General features: G+C 49.3%; 8 protein-coding genes across 8 annotated transcripts; 5 read left to right on the top strand and 3 right to left on the bottom strand.

Annotated features, from left to right (window-relative positions):
* Positions 1–339: 339 nt before the first annotated feature.
* CPAR01_00622 (uncharacterized protein) lies at positions 340–1,171 on the top strand (the record flags this gene model as incomplete). Its single annotated transcript, XM_060484912.1, has 2 exons — positions 340–818; positions 886–1,171. The coding sequence occupies 2 exons, from the start codon at positions 340–342 to the stop codon at positions 1,169–1,171; spliced, it is 765 nt and encodes a 254-aa protein (XP_060355769.1).
* Positions 1,172–1,682: 511 nt separating this feature from the next.
* CPAR01_00621 (uncharacterized protein) lies at positions 1,683–4,234 on the bottom strand (the record flags this gene model as incomplete). Its single annotated transcript, XM_060484911.1, has 5 exons — positions 1,683–2,127; positions 2,210–2,752; positions 2,832–3,289; positions 3,342–3,556; positions 3,634–4,234. Coding segments are annotated over 5 exons (2,262 nt in total), but the record flags the coding sequence as incomplete, so codon positions are not given.
* Positions 4,235–4,852: 618 nt separating this feature from the next.
* Positions 4,853–5,919, bottom strand: CPAR01_00620 (2,3-dihydroxybenzoate decarboxylase; the record flags this gene model as incomplete). The annotated part of the gene is made up of 2 exons (XM_060484910.1): positions 4,853–5,561; positions 5,618–5,919. The coding sequence occupies 2 exons, from the start codon at positions 5,917–5,919 to the stop codon at positions 4,853–4,855; spliced, it is 1,011 nt and encodes a 336-aa protein (XP_060355767.1).
* A 2,304-nt stretch (positions 5,920–8,223) lies between these two features.
* CPAR01_00619 (uncharacterized protein) lies at positions 8,224–9,423 on the top strand (the record flags this gene model as incomplete). Its single annotated transcript, XM_060484909.1, has 1 exon — positions 8,224–9,423. The coding sequence occupies one exon, from the start codon at positions 8,224–8,226 to the stop codon at positions 9,421–9,423; it is 1,200 nt and encodes a 399-aa protein (XP_060355766.1).
* A 1,211-nt stretch (positions 9,424–10,634) lies between these two features.
* Positions 10,635–12,365, top strand: CPAR01_00618 (histidine acid phosphatase; the record flags this gene model as incomplete). Its single annotated transcript, XM_060484908.1, has 4 exons — positions 10,635–10,791; positions 10,857–10,990; positions 11,055–11,203; positions 11,261–12,365. 4 exons carry the CDS (start codon positions 10,635–10,637, stop codon positions 12,363–12,365), a joined length of 1,545 nt encoding a protein of 514 aa, XP_060355765.1.
* Positions 12,366–14,634: 2,269 nt separating this feature from the next.
* Positions 14,635–15,790, top strand: CPAR01_00617 (uncharacterized protein; the record flags this gene model as incomplete). Its single annotated transcript, XM_060484907.1, has 6 exons — positions 14,635–14,758; positions 14,813–14,935; positions 15,002–15,078; positions 15,136–15,387; positions 15,467–15,588; positions 15,670–15,790. The coding sequence occupies 6 exons, from the start codon at positions 14,635–14,637 to the stop codon at positions 15,788–15,790; spliced, it is 819 nt and encodes a 272-aa protein (XP_060355764.1).
* Positions 15,791–16,763: 973 nt separating this feature from the next.
* On the top strand, positions 16,764–17,650 carry CPAR01_00616 (uncharacterized protein; the record flags this gene model as incomplete). Its single annotated transcript, XM_060484906.1, has 3 exons — positions 16,764–17,067; positions 17,128–17,554; positions 17,605–17,650. The coding sequence occupies 3 exons, from the start codon at positions 16,764–16,766 to the stop codon at positions 17,648–17,650; spliced, it is 777 nt and encodes a 258-aa protein (XP_060355763.1).
* A 320-nt stretch (positions 17,651–17,970) lies between these two features.
* CPAR01_00615 (ubiquitin fusion degradation protein) lies at positions 17,971–20,241 on the bottom strand (the record flags this gene model as incomplete). Its single annotated transcript, XM_060484905.1, has 1 exon — positions 17,971–20,241. One exon carries the CDS (start codon positions 20,239–20,241, stop codon positions 17,971–17,973), a length of 2,271 nt encoding a protein of 756 aa, XP_060355762.1.
* Positions 20,242–23,042: the final 2,801 nt, after the last annotated feature.

Raw genomic sequence — 23,042 nt, 5'->3', positions numbered from 1 at the left:
ATGCGTCTCATTGATGTTTCGCACGCGGTCGAGCTCAGACCTTGTCGTTGACCAAATTGCATGTATTGGGCCAACATGGGACGAGCGCTAAATTCACCAATGTCTGGATGGGCCTGAAACAGAGGTGGCTATGTTATCCGTTGTTTCGAGCTTATGAAACGCACGACGATGAGAGAACCCCTGGGATGTTTTGCAGTCTAAGGTAGGCTCAAATCTCGTGAGAACTTCATTCTCTTTTTCCCTAACCTCTACATCATCAGCGATCACGAAAGTACGACGACGAAGCGGCCGCTATCGAGAGCCTGAAAAGTGCCCCACAAGTCCTCAGAACAAGCCACGATGGAGTCAAAACAGGAGGACCATGAGCCTTTCTTAGGCTTTCGGGACGACCCTAACAAGCGAACTTCCACCGAAGACGAGATGGAGAATGACAGCTCCCGCCGCCAACAACAAGCTCTGAGAACATCACACCATGGCAGGCTTCTCCGAGACGTCCTCGTATTCCTCGCGACATCTGTTCTATGGGTCGCAGCATTCTACCTTCTAGTGCCCAGTCCTATGGCCCAGAACACGGGCGGCAAGGTCACCGATGGAGAAGATGGGGGAATCCGAACTCCAACATCGAGTGACTACATCGCAGCTTTCCATAATGTCACTTCCAACGCCGAATATATCTCTTGCGGAAATTCCACAGCCGAGGCGAAGAAGATGGGTTGCAAGTACGATACCTTGCTGAATTATTGGGTTCCATCACAATGCTACGACAGAGAGTTCGAAACGGAATACAAAGATGACGATAGCTGGAATGCCTTCGCTGAGTATGTCAATGAAAACTTACTCAAATCACTGTGAATTACGTCCATACTAACGCATACTCTCCTACAGCCAAAACTTAACGCAGCCCATAGCCGCAGAAGCAATGGGTGATCAAGAAGTCTATTATACTTCAATTCGTGACCATTTAAACCATTGTTCGATGCTTTGGAAAAAGCAATTCTGGACCCTTTTCGAAGAACGAACCGCATTTGATGGCATAATTGTTAACTCGTTCCACACGGAGCATTGTGCCGACTTTCTTAAGGATATCTACGGATCAAACCGAACTGAGGCAACGCTGGTCAGGGTTGGCTTCTCAGGATGTTGGATTCGGAATAATAGCAAGGATGTCTAAAAGAACAATGGAGAAGGAGGCTTATAGCTGTCGTATCTACACACGCATTTAACTGTCTAGATCGCGTAACTCAGTGATCTTGAGCCTCGACGACTCATCATGACCAGCAATGCACGAAACCGCAACATGGCTTGACAGTCAAGACTTTGAAGCAATAAGCATTTGATGGAGAGTAGCAAATTAGATCTTGGTTCCCGCAAGATGTGTGCCTGAGAAGCTAGCTTCCCAAATCAGATTCCAATTCCCTTGGCGGCGCACGTCTATACCAAGTCACCACATCACATTTCAATAATTTGTATTTTCTCCGCTATACTGTTGGTAAGAACACGCAGTTCGATCAGGGTCTCTTCGGATGCAACTTCCCATAGTCCAATGTTGTGAGGGGATTGTTCTGTTTTCTTCTTTTTCTGGGCAACTTTAGTCTGGTATTATGACGGCTTGAACGTCTACAGCTTCTGACCATTGCCGATCTGGCGTTTCCCTTTTGTCGAGGAATCTGTGCATAGCTGTCTCAAAATACACTTAAGCTTTGCCAGTCAATGTGCAGATCGCTATCGTCAAACTGGAGCTCACTCCAGTTTAACAACCCCCCGTCAGCCCCAGGCCAAACGTCAAAAGAGCCTTGTTCAGTTACAGCCCGAGTTGAGGCCCAGGATGGCTCCTCCTCCGTATGTCCCTCCGGGTTGCCAGCGCTGACACTGCTTAGGCTCTCCAAGCTGAAGAGCCTTGAGACGTAACGACTGCCTCCAGCATTATTCAACTTTGAGCGACGCTCTGTGATGGCGGTAGCCAACGACATCAATATTTCCAGGTAATGTGCGGCCTGGGGGCTTTGGCCAGCAAGAAATTTTAAAACGTCCATGGCTCCTTGAAATGCTCTATCGGTCTCGAGATCGATGCTGACCTTTGCGAAGCACTCTACTCCGAGAATGAGTCCTGCAGAGAATACTAAAGCTCTGTGTGGGATGATTAGCGTTTTGTCAGAGCGAACCTTGCAGAGAGAGCACAGATGCTGAAACCAAACCGGTTGAATCTTACTTCAGGATACACATGCTTCTCTCGAGTAGCCCAGCCTTCAGAGCGTCAGCACAAGTTTGTGCCAGATACACGGCAGCTTCGATGCACGCCGCGGCTAGCGGCGGGTGATGAATCTTGTTTCCTGCTTGACTGTTGAGGGAGGAGATGAATATCGGCCGAGTTGCTAGTGTGACAGCAAAATAATACAGACAAGATACATGGATCTTGGCAACGGCCATTCGGTTGGCTTCGATGGAGTCTCCCAGAGCTTCAGGCTCTTCCGGGCCTTCCAAGGGCATGAGCAGATTCCTTTTCCAGCTATCTATATTGACCAGAAGCTGTTCCACGACGGGAACCGTGACATCTTTACCGTGATATAAGATGTTGTTGATATCATTGATGACTTCAACAATCTCACACGTTGCCACAAGATATTTCGATCCATAGTCGCAATCGGGTGCCAAATCTCTGATCAGAGGCCTAGTATCCGTTCCTGCCGTGGCGGCAGGCCGGCCCAAGAGAGAGCTCACTAGCTTGTCTAGAATTCGCACACTGATCCAGACTCTTGATCTTTTAAAGCGATGCAAATGTGAGCGAGATACGACTAAATTTTAAAGAGGTGTTTCGGTTTGGGATGACTTACTTCAAAAGTCCACACTGATGGGACTTCGGCTCACACGTATACATAGTCTGACTGTGAAGGCCAAGTGCAAGAGCAGCCCTTACAGCAATGGATATGTACATATACGCTGTATTCCTGCGGCAATTCCCAAGCATATAGAATGCCATGAGTAAGAAAAGTCTGACCATGTCTAAGTCTGGATCTTCTAGCAGTCCAGAGAATGCTTGTCGCTGTGCTTTGCGAAAGAATGTGAAGCTGTGATCTTGAGCTTCTAGTGCGCTGCTACACTGTGCTCCTATTGCCATTACCATGTCCCTGATGGCATCTGAGAGGTGCGATGATTGTTTTGATGGCCAAGCCGCCTTGTCAGCGGAAGCATTTTCGTCAAAGGGTGATGTAACTCCGATAGAGATGCTGTCGGTTAAGCACATTAACTCCCTTTGATCGTCAGAGTCTAGAATATTGATGAGACCTTCCGTCTGTGGCAAGATACTTAGTTACAATCAGATTTGAGCAGGGAAGTTCTCTTACGATTGTATAGTAACATTTCAAGTAATCGAGTCGTTGCTGATCGCCCAAGTCCACGACCTCATCTGATGAGATCGACCGCCTTGCCTCCGGAGACGCGGCCTCAAGCATCGTTTCCATTCCATCATTGTGAGAGAAAGGTGAGGGGCCAATCTGTCTCACCACCACTTGTCGAACGGTTTGAAGGAACGAAATTGCTGCAGCGCCTCCAACGAATACTTTTATGTGTACGTTTAAAGTCAGCAATCTCAGTGGCGCGATAGTAGGTTGAATAAACCGCCCGATAACTACCTACCTTGTTCACCGTGGGCACTCCGGAGTAATCTACTTGGATTGGCCAGTAGAGAGGATTCTGGCTGAGTACCCTCTCTGGTGTGTGATTCTCGAGGAGGTGTCATGGGACTTTGATGCGCATCAACACAGGGTTCTTCGGATTCTTGTTGAGAAACTGAAGGAGACATTGGGAATGGGTTTGGAGACGGTTCCTTGTCAATCTCAATATGCCGTCGCGGACGAGTTTTTGATGACCCGGAAGCGGCTGTTGACACTGTGATAGAACCGTGCTCGAAGGATGCGCGTGATCTTCGCCCACCAGCAGTACTAGCCCTTGTAATTGAGGGCCTTATCGTTCTTGAACCTCTGGGTAGATACGTCATGCGACAGTCGGGTTCAAGACCACGGCGAACACATTGAGTGCAAGGTGCAATGCCGCTGCACTTCTTCTTGGCCTCGCGGCAGAACTTACAGGCCTCAGCAGCACGCTGACGCTGGCTCTCGGGGACTTTGGGGCGAGGCATGATGTGAGGAGCACGAGAAGCTTGAGGATTTTCGTGGAGCGATGGAGATGCGTAAGCCTTCCTACAAACGATCAGACGTCGGTCAGTCCAAGTCAACAGGGCTGCTCAGTTGTGTGGATCACCTGATAAGAGAGAGTTTCTTACTGCAGTAGGCACATCGGTTGCCGGCTCCCGGACCCTGCACCCCGAACCCCGCGTCCCCACCCCCGCTCACAGTGCCGCATTCGGAAGTTCCTAAATGGCTTCCGATGTTAGCACAACGAGAATTAGTTAGTAATTGCTGATCAGCTGCCTCACAAACCAGCCCTGATAAGCTATGACTTCAAGGTCGCCGTACGATGTCTCACGCACGCGAAGAGTCTCTCGGATAGCAGTAGCTGTTCCGGCAATCTTACACACTCATTAATCATGCTATTCTTGAGTACTTAATCTTGAGCCTGCTTGATGCTCTTATGCGCGAGAATTGATTCTTCGTGACTCTTGCTACATCCATGGGCAAATGATAATAATGTAGCCAGTCAATAGTGAAGTTACGAATCACAGAATGCCTACCAGTGGGCCGCTATCACACACGAATGCATACTACAGAATCGTATCTGGTATTTTGAAATTATCAATTGTGATTGATAGGCCGCTTGCAAAGCGACGCTGTATCCACTGCCTCGCCTTTACGTCCATGTCTAGTCTCACCTACAAAGCTTCATTTGAGTATTGGCTTTACGCCTCACTGTCCTTGAATCCCGGCAGCTTGAACAGTTGCTTGGCGTTGTCCCGCCCAATTTTCTTCTTGTCGTTATCATTGATGGGAAGAGCATCATACCAATCGCATCCATCCGAGAAGGACTCGAAAGGGTAGTCAATCGAAAACAATATGCGATCCGCTCCTACTTCAGCCATGCAGAACTGAAGAGTCGTGGTGGAAAAATGCCCACTGGTCGTGATCCACAAATTGCTTGCAAAGTACTCGCGGATAGTTCGCTTGCAAGACAGCCCCAGCGGCTTCTTCACGTCCTCAAACCAGTGGTTGATGCGCCACATGTCGAATGGTATCTTCTCTCCTAGATGGCCCAATATAATTTGAAGCTTGGGATGGCGATCGAAAACGCCATTTGTGACCATTCCAAGGACGTGCAGACTGACTCCCTGCGAAAAGCTCAATGGAGGTCCAATGAGCCACGAGCGCTTTGCCCATAGCTTTTCGTGAATCGTTCCGGTGGGATTTCTTGGGTGCAGGTAGAAAGGAACATCAAGTTCGGTCACTGTAGACCAGAAAACATCCCACTCCGGGCCGTCGTAGAAGATCATGTCGTCGCCATCAGGGCCTGCCCGCTGAGTGTCATTGACAAGCGCGCCCAAAAAGCCGTACTCAGTTACACAACGCCTTAACTCTTCGGCAGCTTCCTTGGGGTCATGCATAGAAAGGGTTCTGGCACAGGTTAGCCACAGAATAGTTCAAGTGCTTTCTAAAGACGGATGACTCACGCAAACGCGCCGAAACGTTCAGGGTGTTTCTTAACCTCGGGAGCAATGTAATCATTGATCTCTTTGGCCAACAGCTGTGCTTCCTTCGGATCCCAGATGTCCTGGATCCCAGGTGCTGTGTACGATAGAATGGTGAACCCAACACCGTGTTTATCCATGTAGTTGAGCCGAATGTCCGCGACATCGGAGATTTCAGCTGCGTGCTTCTCAGGGTCGATGGCAAAGAGTCCTGCCCACCAACGTGTTTTCTCTTGAAACCGTGGGAGGGCAAAGGCTTCCTCGAGAGCAATTTTTCCGAGCATAATGGCGGATTTGCGGGGTTACAAGTTGTTGAGCTGATGAGAGCACAGTCGGGCTACTTGTGTGACGAGGAGCTGAGGGAGATGAATCAAGCGCAGGTAGTCAAAGTTGCAAAGGAATTAAGATACTTCCGCATCTGATAGATTCTTGGGGTTCGGCGAGTGTTTAAATCTCGAGTCGATCATAGGCACAAAGATAGATGGCCCTCTTGATCCGGAGCATAAGACGACGGCTTCGAGCAAGGCGCACTGTCGCGTACCGGGCCGCTCGGTTTCATCCCACCGCCCGCATCGGAATAGATAGCATTAGGCCTATACCTTAGGTACAACAGTCATAGTGAAGATCTATCGCCTGTCCTTTCGGAACTACTAGGTATGTGTGCAGCGGATATGTACTTTTGGAGAGCTGGCCGACTACAGCCAAAGTTGGGGTCTACGACACAGTGCGGGCTCAGAGCGGATACGACTAGCTTCCCATCTACCCAAGCACTTAAGCCACCAAGTTCACGTGCGGCTTATCTAGGGGACCTTAGCCGATGGTGGCCATGAGCGATGCTGACCCCGCCTAGCCGAAACAAAAGCTGCTTACTTTAAGGTGGCCCGTAGCCGACAGGTCTGATATTTGCAGCATCTCCGCATCTAGCCGCTCGGATGTGCAGTTATGAAAGAGCTAATCCCAATCTTCTCAACGACGTCGGATAATGCACTACTGATCGCTCCCCCGCCACAATTGAGCATTCCAGCCGTTGGCAGCTTAGTGACGTGACTACCTGTAACTACCTGCATGATCCCATGAATTTGGCTGGCTACTCGGTGAATGGTGTCGCGGAATCGCGGTTTTGTTTAGCGCGGGAACCTTAAGGCCGTGATGGTTAATACGCTATACATTGTAACAGCGGCTAGAGAAGCAAATGCACCCGTGAGATTGCCTCCAGGGAAGTAAGGGAATGGTTGCTTCCTGCTTTTTGGGTTTGTAGCTGCAACAGTATCGCCATTATTCAAGATTCTACGCGGCGATTACATGCAAACTACATCATTCTTTTGGCTTATAAAACACTTCAGGCGGTTTCCAGAATCAATTTCTACATACTTGACCTTGTTTCATCTTCGCCTCAAAGCTCATATATTGCGCGAAAGAAGTCTCCAGCCCTTGTTCGTTGGATTCCACTATACAAGCCAGCAGAGAGACTTTAAGATCCGTTCTTACAATGTACACATATTTGGCTAATTTGTCTTCTCTTATCGGCATCGACTTTTGTGACGTAATTCATGCCCATATCCTACGGAAACGATAATGGAAACCTAGAGTATCAATGTACTAAAGACTTATGTTGGAAATAGTCAATACGCAGTTCGAGGCCACTTTTGTGTATCAAGCCATCATAGTGAGTACGCATGGCTGCTACTTGCTATTTAACGTTGCTGTTTCTGGTAATATGCATCTCACATGCTCACGCCGGCAACATACTGTTTGAACATCCGAGGCGAGGGCGTTCTGAGAGTTCTCTCCCAAAAGAAGACAACTGCAAGCTTATGAGGTCGTGGAGATACCTCTCAAACTCGTCCAGGATAATCTCAAACCCCTCAGTGGTTGAGAGTGGACCCAAACCATCATTACGAGGATTGTGGCACAGGAGCTTGCATCGTTCACACGCGTTGTATGACCGCGAGGTTTACTCATCTGAGGTGGCACAATGGCTCGCATGATGATGATTAACGAAGATGTTGCATGGTGCCCGCATTGATTCGAAAACAAATGTTTTGTGATTGGATCGCGACGAGCCAAATATTTCAACGACACAGGCATCGGAAATACTCTGTTTTGATTGATTGGCATGTTAATATGTTTCGCTACTACTATGACCGAGGGGCTAATACAGGCGATGTATGTAGGAATTTGTTTCCCCGCTGTCGATCTTCGGCGGCTTAAACTAACAGGCCCAAGCGTTTTGTCTAGATACGAGGAATGGGGCCTAAGCATCGGAAAACACTTGGGCTGATTGGTGCTTACGCCGCGAACTGCAAAATGGTTTCGTTCTCCAACTGCAAGTTGCCTGTAATTCTAACAATGGGCGTATCTCCTTCTACAGGTGACCACGACCCTAGATCCTCCACAATAGTAGCCTCCGTAGTCATGTACCCGGAGTACGGCAACATGACAATGATGAGGCCGACTATATAATAGACTCAAGGTATTTCCCAAAGTTGACCTCACTGCCCAGCACCATTCCAGCAATTTTGTCAGCAACTTAAATCGCGACCCAATATTTTTTGTTCATCGCAAGAATCGTCCTACCTTCCTCTCTAATGATGGGGTTCACTATCATCCAGGCTTCTGTTATTGCAGTTTTAGCCACTGCGAGCTTGGCAGCCCAGATGTCGAACACTGCCGTACCTAAGCCTTGGAGCAATTTCAACAACAATGGCGTATTCTATCCAGAGCAGACCGCGACTAGCTGGAGAACTCTATACGGCCGAACTCTCCAGCTGCCTGACCAGTCTCTTCTTCTGTCTTGGGAAGACTATGACCCCGCGGCAACTTTGACTTACTTTCCCATCTACAAGTCAGAAGATGGTGGAGCGTCGTTCACTGCTTTCTCCAGAGTCGACGATCAGGTCAATGGCTGGGGAAACTGGTATCAGCCATTCCTCTACGAGCTTCCACAGCCATTGGGGGGGTTTCCGCAAGGCACCATTCTCCTGGCCGGTGTCTCTACGCCACGTAACCTCTCACAGGCGTACATTGATTTGTATGCCAGCACCGATCAAGGAAAGGCGTGGGCATTTGTCAGCCATATAGTCTACGGCCCTGGTCCGGAGACAATCGCCCGGGGGGACAAGGCAGTCTGGGAGCCTTTCTTGCTGATGCACGAAGGAGAGCTTGTGTGTTACTATTCCACTCAAGTGGATCCCGATCACAACCAAAAGCTTTCTCACAAAACAACCAAAGACCTGCGTCAATGGAGCGATGAAGTCGATGACGTCGCCCAGGCAGATGCAGGAGTGCGGCCCGGCATGGCTACAGTGGCATATAGCCCCATCTCACAAAAGTATGTCATGACTTTTGAATACTGTGGCGGCCCTATCGCTGGCGGATGTCCAGTCTACTACAAGGTCTCCGACTCTCCCCTGAACTTTGGCTCTGCCGAACTTCAGCCCATTATTCCTGGTGACGGCCAGCTGAATCCTAACGGGAGCCCGTTCGTCATCTGGACTACGGAGCCTGGGACAAATGGCACGAGTGGTGTTTTCATCGCCAACGGAAGTAGCCGTGAGGAGGTGTTTGTGAACAGCGATGCCGTCGATCCAAACGGTTGGAAGGTAGTCAACGTCGGGCAGTGGTCAGCTTACTCCAGAGAACTTCGCATCATCGCCACCCCTGAGTCTGGCCCCTCAAACGGAAACCCTAAACTTCTTCTCACGAACGGGGGAAATGTTGGCTGCTCTGGAGATTGCTACAACTACGTTGCTAATGGTGTAGTGGATATACCCACTTACCATACCTAGGGAGGGGCGAGCTGAAGCAAGGACACAATGTTGGATTTAATCAATTGATTCGTGGAACCATGAACTCTCCAGTACAAGTGCTTCCGAGATTTCTGGTTACGTAGCTCTTACAAACTATAGATAGTAATCTTCCTAGAAGCATCTTAGTGTTCGAGCTCATGTACTAGAAATTTCTTCGTAACATTTATCATGTAACCCGCCTAGCAATATAGTGGGTTGTCATCGGCTATTTTTGCGAAGCTCCAGATCGTTCAAACCGCGAATCGTTTCGCGTGATTCAGTGATGAGTATGTAATCAAGTCTGTAAGAAACAGCTCATCAATGTTGAGAGAACCCTGTGGCTTGATTCGGTTACATGTGACCCGATAGGTCGATGCCAATAATTTCTGGCCCAACTTTTCCTGTTTCCTGAAATGCATTGACACTTCAAATCTAGATCTGTTTCTGTTAATCATGCTTGAGGATAGATTTCAGTCTCTAACGAAATGTTGACGACTTATCAATAACGGTCGGACAATGTCTCAGCCGGCGGATGCTTGTGAGGCTGAACCTGGCGTCACTCCTGGGTTTTCATCTCCTTTCCGTCTCTCATCTTTCCGAATGTTCATATTTCTTCAACACTACCGCATCAGCATTTCGATGCCATCCAGATTATTGGTCAACCATTAGATAGACTACGTGACCATATGTCCCCTTCAAGTTATTAGTCGTTCATTCGTCCTTTAGTACCTGCTCTTGAGTGTGATCCTGCGGAGTGGTCGCGATTGGGTATCAACGTTTTCCAATTCCGCAAAGAAACCACGTTCTAAGCAACTTTCTGTTGTCATACCGTCTCTTGACTGTTTGTCGTAATGTCTCCGCCGCTTCGGGAACTGGCCCGGGGGCTGGGGTAAGGGCGGTCGGCAACGCTAGTGGAAGTACGTACGGAGAAAGCGTCTTTTCTGGGATTCCATCCCCGTTTGCTCCCCACAACTTCAAGCTGGTTGTCAAATCACATTGATGCATTCATCACGTGCCTGACGGTGCCAATGACACCCTGCTGAAATGAGCACAATGGCCCACGCAAGACGAATGAAGGTAAACAACATGATAAGAGCACGTGGCCGGTAATGACCGGGCCGATGGCCAATTATGATTGTATATAACAAGGAATTGGCAGCTTATGTCGAATGCAAACATCTCTTGTTGCACGGCACAGAAAAGGGACTACAATGGCACCCATCAAACTTGGCTTGGTATGCCTCACGGCAATCCTGGTTGAGGGAAGTTCGAGACTCCTTGCGCCAATTCAAGACATCAATTTACCGGCCAGTGAATCTGCTGAGCACCCTCTTGAACACTTGGGCGCAAACGGTCCTTGGTTCGCAGGTACATATATCCATTTGCCCTTCGACTCGATGCTTCAGCGCCGCTTACTTTCGATCGCTTATTAGGACCCAACGTCAACGAGATCTCATCCGAAATTCCGGAGAATTGTTACGTTGATCAAGCGGCGTATGTTTCTCGGCATGGATCGAGATACCCAGATACTGGCGCTTACAATGGATGGGTCTCAATGCAGGAACGAGTTAGTAATATCTTTGTCTGCCATCTAAAGCATATTCATTTATAGCTGAAACTTGATTGTGTAGTTTCATGCTGGAAACTATACTGCCTCTGGCAGCTTGAGCTTTTTGCCGCGGTGGCAAACAGCGCTAACTAATCCATCCTCTCAAATCGCTAACTTGAGTCCAACGGGCTACAAAGAGGCTCACGATCTTGGATACACCTTGCGAAGCAGGTGAGTTATGCTCAATAGCATCCAAACCCAACAGAACACCTGTGCTTATCGAGTTAGATATCCGGGCCTCTACACTGAAGGCGAAGACTTCATGGTCTGGGCTAACAACTACTCTCGAGTCCTACAGACTGCCAAGTTGTTTGTTCGCGGTTTCTTGGGAACCAATGCCACCTTGCTCGGTGATATCGTGTCCGTGACATCTAGAGGCTTTGCCGCTGGCATTGGCGACTCATTGGCGCCTTCTGATATGTGCCCAGCTTTCAAGGATACGGAGGGAGGCGACTACGTGACTGCGTGGAACAACGTCTACATTCCTCCAATCCTAACCCGCCTGCAAGCACTCATCGATGGAAACCTCACACTTACGCAAAGTGATGTGTCGCAAATACCTTATCTTTGTGGTTTCGAAAGTCAGATCACCGGCCGCCTCTCACCTTGGTGTGATATCTTTTCGGACGAAGAATACCTCCAGTACGAGTACTTCCAAGACCTTCGCTACTACTACGGAGTCGGCCTTGGTACCGATGTGCCTCAGACCATGATGACCCCCTACCTAAACGCATTGATGGACATATTTGTTCAGGGGCCTTCGGTCACCGGCAGACGCAAAGATGGGACCACTTTCAATTTACCAAAGCTTCTCGTCTCCTTCCTCAACGATGGACAGCTCAACCAGTTAGTGGCCGCCTCAGGGGTATTTGACAAGCAGCAGCCTCTTTCAAGTACGCAAAAGGACGATGGCCGTCAATTCGTCAGCTCTCGCTTCACAACAATGCGGGGAACTATTGCATTTGAGAGATTGAACTGTGCCGGGGCTGGAAACGCTACACATGGCAACTTCACCAATGTTGCCCGCCGGAATCCAACGAACAGAAGATCAACCTGCACGCAGCCATCGCCCCCAACCCAAGACACCTGGAATGCGACATATATTCGCATTCGTCTCAATGATGCTGTCTACCCGATACCTACTTGCAGCAGCGGTCCTGGTTCTTCTTGTCGGCTGGAGGATTACAAGCAATACGTCGCCACGAAGCTTGAGAACCAAGGTAATTGGATCCAGAACTGCAACGTAACCACACCTGGAGCACCAACAAAGGTGAGAGGTGCAAGTTTCTACACCGATCTTAGCAGCGCTTGGTTGAGCCATGTAGCTCCTTAAGGACGAGACGGTTAGGACCAAATCTAGACAAGCTTATTTCATTTCAATGTGATTAGAATATCTTCAATTTTTTGTATATTCAAATAATATCTCCAAAAGTTCAGCATCACTGTTGAGATGCTTCACGGTCTCATCTCCTTATTGTCAAGTGAAATGCGATATTCAAACCCTCTACTCCTCGTATTTCGCATCATAAGCGTTTGTTCCGTGAGCTTCCATGACCTACAAGAAGCAAACTGTATTTTGGGAATTGATGCTGGATAATGGGCTTGAGAACTGTTAAGTGCTGTAGCCATCATTCATACAATATTCTTGCTATGGATGCTATCTTGTCAACATGTCCTCCGCCCATCGAGCTTAACGTGATGAGCGATGAAACTTCGACTGGCCTCTGCATTAGTCCTTTGATATGCATAACTTCGATGGTGTAGAAAACGTCCCTCAACTCGCGTTATCTTGCCGTTGACGATGCAAGTTTATACCCAATCAGCATACCGGCTAACCCAAACATTGAAGTAATATTCAAGTCACAATCACCCACTCGTCAACAGGTCAATACGCCTTGAGTTCATAGCTTTCGACTGTTCGGGCTTCTCTTTTCAAGTCTTACCATGCTCCTCCCGCTTGTTGTCTTTCCGTGATATTTCGTCTCTGCCAGATGACTCCAACAAAGTTGCAAGGCAAAAGATCCCAACTCTTTATAGAGTGAAGAGGGACGTTCTGCTTTTATCTGATCTCATACGTACGATTCTCCCGACAAGCACGATTCAAACAATTAGTGAGTAAAGTACCATGTTACATTAGAGCTTTGGCAGCGCCCCTTTCTGTTACGCTCGTATTCATCAATTGTCAGGCTCATCGCCTTCCTTACTCGTTTGAAGTCGGTCTCAGCCGATAAAGATTGTTAACGCGGACGCCGATCCTAACGTCATTCCACACACTTTCTGAACTTTGACATAATGATCGCCGTGGGCTAGCGGTAATGGATCAGAATTTCTGAAGTGTGGGTTCAGGCTGACTGTTGTGGCCAGCGAAGCAATTCAAATTATAGAGATGGCGATAGTTGCGTTGCTACGGCCCGGTGATCTTTTTGTTTCTGTCGTGCTGATGAAGCGAAAAACACAATCTAGTCTCCTCCGTTCGCGAGGGCATCAGTTCTATGATTCCCAAGTGGATCCTACACCTTCACTGTCGACATAGGTACGTCAGGGGCAGGGGAGGGCATGGACAAACTTTGTCCGAGTCACGTATACACACATTCAACCACGCAGAAACATTCATCGTGAGCGATCCTATTGGGTGCTACCTCAAGTTTGACTCCGAGCTTCTGCTTAAAACCGAAATCCCGATGTGTTTGGACCAGGGACCGTTACATCTCGCACGTGGGTGATGTGCCAAGAGATCCCATGTTGACGAGGTATCAGGGTACTGCTGCTTCCTCTGAACTCAATGAACCACATCTTCAGCGCGCTTTTTAGTCAAAAGGCAAAAGCTTCGTCTGGGTTGCTTGAGTGGAACTCTCTCCAAGAGCTGATTCTGTTATTTGAGTCAATGTCTGATGTTCCCCTCCCAGAGAAAAAGGTGTTGGGTTCCTTTACATGCATGTTCCCGGAGAACAGTTGCTTAGACTCAATTCATACCCCGAAGATCAAAGGCCGCGATCAAGCAAAACCTAATAGGTTAATACTACCATCGTCGAATCACCTGATTCTGGCAGCCACCTTCATAGCCATCTTTTGGCTTTTACTCGATTCCGACGGTCAATGCATTGACGCAGGCAGCCTGTTCGATTTAAATCATCCATATGCGATGACCCACCTAACAAATAATGTCTTGAAAATGACTGAGCAACTGACTAGTTCATAGCGGGATTTGGAAAACTCAATTTTATGTCGCGCGGGCCGAATACTGCTTGTTGCAGCTCAACCCGCCCACTACCATGCATAAGTAACGTTGACAGCACCCTCTTATGGCATTTACCTGTCATATGATCCATGGTACACTCGTATCATATTCTTGAGCCCTCTCACCTACATTTTCGTTATCAGCGTGAGAACTTTCTCTCATAGTCATTCGACACGCCTAGAATCATGGGCTGAGGCGCAGATTCTTTCGTTTCTGCAGGCATAAAGTGTCACTTGTCACTATCTGCAGAGTGCCCAGAGTACCGACTATCGTCACGAGCTTTTTGGAATCCTGAGAATTCGAGTTATTCGGGGCATGTGTCGCGCATATTAGAGTCTTGTTGGCCGCTATAGGAGCGCATACCATGACGGATAATATGGTAGGAGCGCTCGTTGGTTCGACAGTAGCCATGATATGTATCACTACACTGGTTGTCTCGATACGAATGGCTGTTAGAACAAGTCTGAGAACTTACGGCCTCGATGACGGTATGTGACGTGTGAGAAAGTAGGATTCGATCGACATCACTAAGTCGTGTATAGTTCTCATTACCGCTAGCTGGGTACGCCAGACCCATTCGACCAGACCTACTCTGCGCAGAGGAAAGTTGATAAGTGTTGTTCTTCAGGTTTTCACGATGGGCATGTTCACTGCGACCATGATCTGTGAGTCAACGCCTAACCATCACCTAGCAATTTACTTGACATGTGCGGCTGTCGAATGCTAACCAGCAGGAGCAGCGGCTCATTCAGGACTTGGCAGGCATCACCACGATGTCAGTGTTTCAGAATACGAGCAGTTCCTCAAAGTGATCCATCATCTCTGCGGTCCTGAAAATAGTCCATAGTAGCTGACTTGAAGAAAGTTGACTATCGCGACTTCGGCAACGTACAGCTACGGTCTGGCTCTCGCCAAAATGTCCTTCGCTGTTCTCTACATACGAATGCTACCAGATCGAAGACTCGTGGTGATGAACAGGGCCATAATCCTCTTTCTTTGCGGTCAGGCCATCGAAGAGAGCCTCATCCCAATATTCCAATGTAAACCGATTGCGAAAGCCTGGACCGTGGGTATGGAAGGGACTTGCCTTGACCTCCCGGTTCTATGGTGGAGCGGCGTAAGTGAAAAGTCTCGTCTCGACCCTGAAGTCGGTATGTGACTGAACGAGATATCAAACTGACTGCTGAATACATCAGTTTGGATTCAATCTCTGCACCGACTTGATCTTATTCATACAGCCAGTTCCTACTTTATGGAAGTTGCAACTGCCGCTGGTCAAAAGACTTGGCCTCATCGCCATGTTGTCATTGGGTTTATTGTGAGTGCCACATAGATCCTCGAGCTTCGCTAGCTGCGTGAAGGGAACTGGACTCGAGAACATGTTCTGACCCATCTCTAGGGTTGTCGCTATTTCTGTGATTCGCATGCACTCCGTCACCGAGATGGGAATTGACGACACACGTGAGCAATCTACCTCTTCAAGACTAATCGTCAAAGCTGATACACATTGTCAAAGATGATCTAGTAACCCCAATATTGTGGTCTGAAGCAGAGATTAGCACCTTGATCGTTTGTTCATGTGTGCCTTCCTTACGAAAGGTGGTCCAAAAGTTGCCATGTTCATACCAACCATTTGGTATAGCTAGCATCGACACGCTGCCACGAGCCATCGAAACAATTGGCCAAACGAGACGAAAACAACGACTCACGTCGGAGTATGGCAGCGGCCATGAAAGATACTACTCTATTGGGTCAGGTTCTACAGGCAGGACCCTGAGGTATCCTTTGAGTGTACTGAGTCGACCCGGGAAGGCTTCGTCCAAGGCAAGAGAGGCACCACAGGAGACGCTACGCACCAGTCTCACAGGCGACATCAATAGCATTGCCAATCTGCGAAAACTTGAACTGGAGTTTGACTGCGACGTGGAGCGCAGTGCGGGAGATACGGTCAACGTACCCGAAGAGACATACTTTCCAATGGGAAATTGAAATAAAAAATTGAGAGCCGATGGCACATAGACGTAGAAATTATACCGAGAGATGAGTTGTCGTCGCGTCGGATCCGATTCGAGTTCTTGAGTAGGTGTGAGAAGTGGAGGCCCGGACTGGGCTCCGTGCGGAAGAATATGGATCTTGACTGGCGGCGTTCTCCGGGCTACCGATAATCAATGACGTATAGAATTCCCCTAAAGTAGTGGCAGTCGCACGTGGAATCACTAGGGAGTCCGCGTCATGAGCTTGTAACTTCAATGAAATCGCCGGAACGTCGGAGATCGGTAGTTGGTAGTACCCGAGCTCGAGGCTTTGTACCACTTAACTACCACTGACGTACAACTCCAATTGAAAGCGTCATGGGGGAAATCCGTTCTTCCTCAACCCAATAAGACCATCTCCATGACCTCAATTTTGTGAGCTTCACGAACCAGGACTTTTCTTCTTCAAACTAACTATCCGAAATTCACGTGTACAGCATTGCTAGCAGAAATCCACAACATGGGCGTTTCACTGTCTACTGCCAAATGGTTGGCTCCGCTATCCTTTGCTGTCGACTTTGCAGCTCAAAACTATGGCATGCTTAGCACTCCCAATATGAAGGATGTCCACGACGCCAACCTGTCATTTTGGTCGCCTCAGCCTTTCTTCATTGCTGGATTCTTCTTCCCTCAGCAACTTTTCCAGCTTGCCTGGCTATATCGCCTATACAAGGCAGACCCCAAAGTAGAGCCCATGGCCTCCGATATAGGCACTATGGTTGACTTTGCCCCATTTTACGCTGTCGGAAACTTCTGCATTGCTAGTAAGTAGCAATCTTTACTCTTCTGTCTACCTCTTGAGTTGTGCTGATTGTCTTCAAAAGCATGGATGATCTTCTGGAACAAATCTGACCTGAAGGTTGCAAACATCTTCGTCGTCATTAATAGCCTTGCCCAACTGTACTTCATCTTCAATCGTCTTCCGCCCATGAACACAAAGTCTGTCAACTCTGTTCTTACCCACGTCGTTGCCAAAACCTTTGCTGGTATCGGCGTCTTGGACCTGCTACACAACGGTTCGGTTGCATACTTTGTTCACCAGCAGCCATCTACCACTGTAAAGGTTCTCACCGGAGTAGGGTTCGGATTGTTGTCGAGCATTAGTGATTGGATCTTTGGAGGCTGTCTAGTCTATGACTTAATTGCGCTGTCAGTCGGTCAATCAGCCTACGGCAACGCCGGTTGGAGCAGGCTTCTCGGCATCTACGCCGGTGGAGCTGCAGCCATTGTTGGCGCGCGTAATTTCCTGAGGTAAGACTTTGATCAGAAACAGTAAAGGAGATGCTTGCTAATTTTGCAAGACCGCCATATGTTAGTCAATCTACAGCCGGATACCAGCCTCTTTAAAGCATTCAGTTGGCCTCTCGGTTGTATCTGCAAGCCGCCTAACAGGAGACTAGGATCGAAAGTGGAATTGTATTAATAGCACCAGTCATTCCATAATATCATTATATTTCTTTTTGCGACACAATTTTCATGCTTATCGTCAATCGTATTTGAAAATTCATGTGGGGGTAGTCGTAACCATACTACCATCTTGCTCAACGCCAACAATCAAGTCCCACCTTTGCCACTTCAATTCTATGTGGTATCAACGATGCTCTATACCTGCTAACGCCTTTGGATACGCCTCGATATGTCCCCAACAATGCTGCTAGCCTTCTCGATCATTTCATAGGCGCCCAATTGGACAGCCATTCTCGCGCTTTATCCAAATCTCCTGAGCTCGCTTCGCATGCCGCTATGCACCATTCAAAGTCCCATACACCCTCACTCGCCAGCATTTCCGCTAATCTCCTCCGTCGTTGTGAAGCCTCATCGACGCAAAAGTGCATGGGCTCTTTCATCTCGGGAATGCTTTGCACGAGCGGCTTCACGAGCGGAAGAGCGGCCTGCGCGCTGCCACCCTTCGCATCAAGTCCAAGGTTGATCCTCCCTGACTTGCACCACTCGTTTCCACACCACTTCTTACCACAACCGGTCATCAGCTGGCCGAGATATCTTCTCTCGATACGTCGCCGGAGCGCTTTGCCCTCTGGGTCATGCATGCTGACGTAGAGGGGGCCGAAGCACAGCGAGCAGAGACCCAGATCGTTACCGGGTCCCTGACCCATTGCTGTTCCGGCACCAACAACTCCAGCAGATCCGACGCCATGCAGGGTGCGGCCACAGTTGATGTTGCGGCAGATTTCGGGCTTTTTTCGAGCGATTTTGTCCAATTCGTGGTGCTTCATATGAGCTGACATATCTCGCATCCGTACGATCTTGCCACACAAGTGGCAGTCGGTGGTTCTCGCGCCGTCTGCTAGCTCATGCGAAGTCAAGCCAGACAAGATTGTTTCTGCCGAAGGATTGAATGGATCCCCCTCTTGTGGTACCTCGAGGTGACAAAACTGGCAAAGAATGAGTTTGCCAGGACAGACACTTGTGCGGTGTAGCGCCAATTCCACCAAGGATGAAGCAGTGTATTCGCAGCCAAGACACTGCTGTTCAGTGTGACGCACGGCATTGTGTTTGGCCTTGCTCGCCAGCGAATCTCCAAAAGCATCGTCATGCTCGCAGTGCCAATGAGTTTCCCACTCATCCGATCCCTTCTTCAAGACACGTTTGCACTTTGGACAGGTAACATTATTCCGAAGACAGAAGTTCTGATGCAAGACCATTGTCCGCTGAGGAATCCACTGCAGACAATTCGTACACTGCTCTTCGTCTGGAGACCTAGAGTCCCCGGGTTCCGAGCCAAAAGGTACATCTTTTGATGCTTCTCCCGCCTCAGCTCTGACCCTGAGTTGATAGGATGCTGGGTTTGGGACTTGATCGTTGCCGATCAGCGGATAGCAATAGATTGAAATGAGAAGCTCTTCAGCACTCTCCATTTCGACATTTGTGGGTTGTATAGTGATGAACTTGATGCCGTCTTCAGCAGGATTGAAGTTGCCAAAGACATATTCTGAATCTCGCGGTCGTGCTCGCTGTCGTGCTGATCTCGGACTGACGAACAAGTCGATACGATCAGGGTGAGGGAGTTTGGAAAGTTCAATCGTCAAGGGTCGGGTCCGATCCCAAGAGGGTAGTTCGTAATCGATGTATTCCCCCTGCAAAACCTGGCCGTTGACAGGCTTCCACACGTCAATCTCGCCTCCTATTGAGCTTCCATTAGAAGCACCAGGCTGAACTTTGGCCATAATCTGGCGCATAGTCTCGCGAGCCTGCTCCTCATTCAAAGCCTCAATGTCCACTTCCAGATCCGTATCAACCACGCAAATGCCGTCACCTTCTGGCAAGAATTTATCGACCAGGAACTTGAAGTCTTCGCCCTTGACGCCGCGCACAGACAGGACCGTTTCCTTTGTGAGTGTTGTGTAGCTTTCGCGTAGCTGGCGTTCGAGAAGTGATTTCCAGTCGTCGGGATCATAGCCGGCTTCGAGGGGTCTGAGCCGGACGTAGGTGCCCTTGGGTAGTTGCTTGGCGTGGACCGTCAACCGTGGTTCAGTATCGAGAACCATGCCAGATGTCGATTCAGATGCCTCTTTTGGGAGGGAATCGACAGAAAAGTCAGTAGGGAGTAGCCCTAAAGCATCCATGAGATATGGACCCAGCGCAATTTCCCCTTCCTCGGCCGAAAACTCGCGGATGCCAGCGTATACAGTATTTCCGTTCTTTTGATTGACCAGGCGAAACATTAAAGGGTTCGGCAGTTGCTGGGAGGTCTCTTGGTAGAGGCTCTGCTGCTGTCGCGCGTATGGATTGAAGGGGTCGTAGGAAGTGAAGGTCGAATTGGAGGGCGCGGGTGGTCTCGGAGACGCTGCGAGCAGTTGCTCGAGGGCGGACTGAGGAAGCAGGATCTTGTCACCGCGCAAGTCTCTCGAAGCAGATTTGATGGGAGGCACGACCGCAAACGGTGCAGACCACTTCAACTCGGGTTGTTCGTTCTCCATATTGGCGTAGCAGAGTCTCGTCCAAGTCAGAGTAGGGTTGGTAATCTTAAGTAAGGTATCGTAGGTCTTATTGTTCGACGCGTCGGCCGTCGCTAAGGGTAAGGTGGGGTGGAGGGGTAACGGTTATCTGCTCAGAGGGCTGTTGATCGAGTTGCTGTGTTTGGGCATGGCCGGTGGATTGAAGTCGAGGTGGCCCAAGCCGTGAGTAGGCATCTGTAGAAAGTATAGCAAGTAAATTCCAGGATAGGATTTGTGTTGTCATTTGGGAAGTATCATGGCGACAGTGTGGATGAATCAGCAGGCTGGTTGGATTCTTCTAGATTCCACCCACAGTAAGTAAAATCAACAAGCTCCAGGTTGACTCGCTGACGACGTGATGTGGGCCGCCTCCCGCAATGGAGAACGCCGAGAGAGGAACCTAAGGTACATAGATCTGCGCCACATATCCCTAAACCCATTCAGGTCAGCTCGCGCCACAATTACATATCTTACACATTCCAACCAAAGTACCTAGGTACTATGCTGCTTACCTAAGGTCAGCAACACTGAGGTGTGATGAACAGTCGGATCCGGGACAGTTTGGCCGACCGCCGACCTACAAGTACCTTATGGTGCGACCCGACGATCGCGAGAATGGAAACGAGAGAAATGCTTACTAAACACACTTCACGGTACTGCTCCAAGGCCCCAAGCCTCTAAGAGTCCAAATGGGAAGCTTCTCAGACCTTCTCAATTTACGCAGGCGAGACAATGGGCATTGGCACATTGCCGGTTCAACAATCTTCTGCGCACGCCCTTGACCAATACTCTACGCGCAATCAGAAAACCAAGATAAAACCAATACCACTCAACCAATCATGCCAAATAAAGCTGAATCATGATGTGCGTCTGCCAAGAAGCCTCATATCCCAGCTCGCCAAACACTTGAACCACTGAGCGCTCAACCACTGCAACACAACCTGAGTCCTTGACACCTCATGCCCTTACTATTGGGTTCCCCATTCACCAAAACCAGCAGAAACAAATGTGGCCAAAACTCCCGACTCCGCGACTCCGGACTGTCACTCCGTGCCCCCCGGAGCAGGGCTGGCTAGCGGATCAGCGCGCCGAAACAGTACCCAAAATAGGCATGGGAACCCCCCTCTAGCCTACCACCTAATTACCAATTATGTACGGAGTGCGGAGCACACAATTGGTATGGATATTCGCGACTCGCAGCTCCCTGTGTTTCCCCAGCTTGCTCGACACTATCCAACGTCTTTGCAGCAACTCGCAACTCCGTACCGAGCAATGAGGCAGACATGGGACCTCTCGAGGCAGAGGCACGGACAGGCGTGCACGCACAGTCGCTCCGCTGCGAGTCGCAACTCCAGTATGAGGCAGCATGACCCGAGATACGCAAAGCGATCACAATGACATGAGCAGTTCGAGTCGAGCGCCGGCCAAGGAACGTGCCGCTGTGCTACGGCGCCATCTTATCGGCGGTTGACAGCCAAAAGTCGAAGGCGGCACCACTAGAGCCTGGAGGAGTGTAGTCCTGTACGGACAATGTGTGGCCACCCGTGAGACTGCCAGAGTGGCAGCGCAGAGCAGCGGAGCGGAACCAGTCCAACTGGCATCTTGTTATTACCCCACGAAACGCTTTCGTTGAAAGTGAATAGTGCAATCCCACGAAGCGAAGCTGTACCATATGCAGCCTAGGTATGTGAGGTCGAAGTACCTCTCACCTATGGCTCGGTAACCTTGGGGATGGGATCAAAGTCACCATCTCCGGCAAAGCCAACCTCAACCAAGCTTTCGCACTTGATTCGGCCAGGAACACCGAACAGCGAACCAGCAACAAGCTTGCGCTGCGGCAATCGTGCTGTTGTGCAGATAGTGGTGGGCTTCAACAATCACCTAACCAGCCAGCCCAGCGATCCTCGCTCAGTCATGGCAGGTTTAAGCGGTTGGAGCGGCTAATTTGGTCATGTAACACTTTCAAGACATGCCCAGCTCGATAACCTTCATTGGAGCTTGGACTCCACAGACCTCTCTCTTGCGCGGGATGGAGCTTGATGGGGCGGAATGAGATGAGAGCGCCATCCTGATGAAGGAGTCAAGAAACTGCGCTTGTATTCGTACTTGACCGTACGTAGCGATAGGATGATGCTCAGCGTGACCGGGGAGACCTGTTCTTGTCTCTCTATAGCCGTACGAATGTCGCGCAATCATTTTACAGATCCTACCGGTTATCTCGGACGAGACAGGGCGGTTATGCGCATCAGGGCTCACTCAAGACCCAACCCCCATCAAGTCTTGACAATCCAACATTGTTAGATCTCCAATGTCGGTTTTCGGTGTCTCTTTTTTTGATGAAAGAATGTCAACACACCTGACCTAATGGAGCATCATACTTTATTGTAGGTACGCCTATCAACTCGTCTCATCTCATCGCACCGCACCAGAACTCAACAACACACCGTTACTCGGATCATCACCCCCAACCCTCCCCCACCCCCTTTCCACAACCCTTCGGGCCTTCACCCAAGGTTCAAGCAATTTCCATACACATCACTCCCCATCCAGTGCCTCACATTTCGGTCCGTACCTTATTGGCTTTCCTGACTCTACGTACACCCTCTCTCTCTATTCCCAAGCTCCCGCTCAAAGTCAGCAAAGGCGCATAAACGCCTGCATGCTTGGCACGGAGTAAGGTACCGAGTAGCAAAACGCGACAGACGGATACTTTGGAGAGATTCTCAGCATCAATGTCAAAGGTGCCAGCGCAGCGGACCTTCTCTGTTGCTCTGCAGTTGCCA

This window comes from Colletotrichum paranaense, assembly GCF_030867605.1.
Source record: "Colletotrichum paranaense strain IMI 384185 chromosome Unknown Scaffold_1.1, whole genome shotgun sequence".
Taxonomy (NCBI): domain Eukaryota; kingdom Fungi; phylum Ascomycota; class Sordariomycetes; order Glomerellales; family Glomerellaceae; genus Colletotrichum; species Colletotrichum paranaense.
Note: the sequence above shows the minus strand (reverse complement) of the source record. Positions and strands in the feature narration are given on the sequence as shown.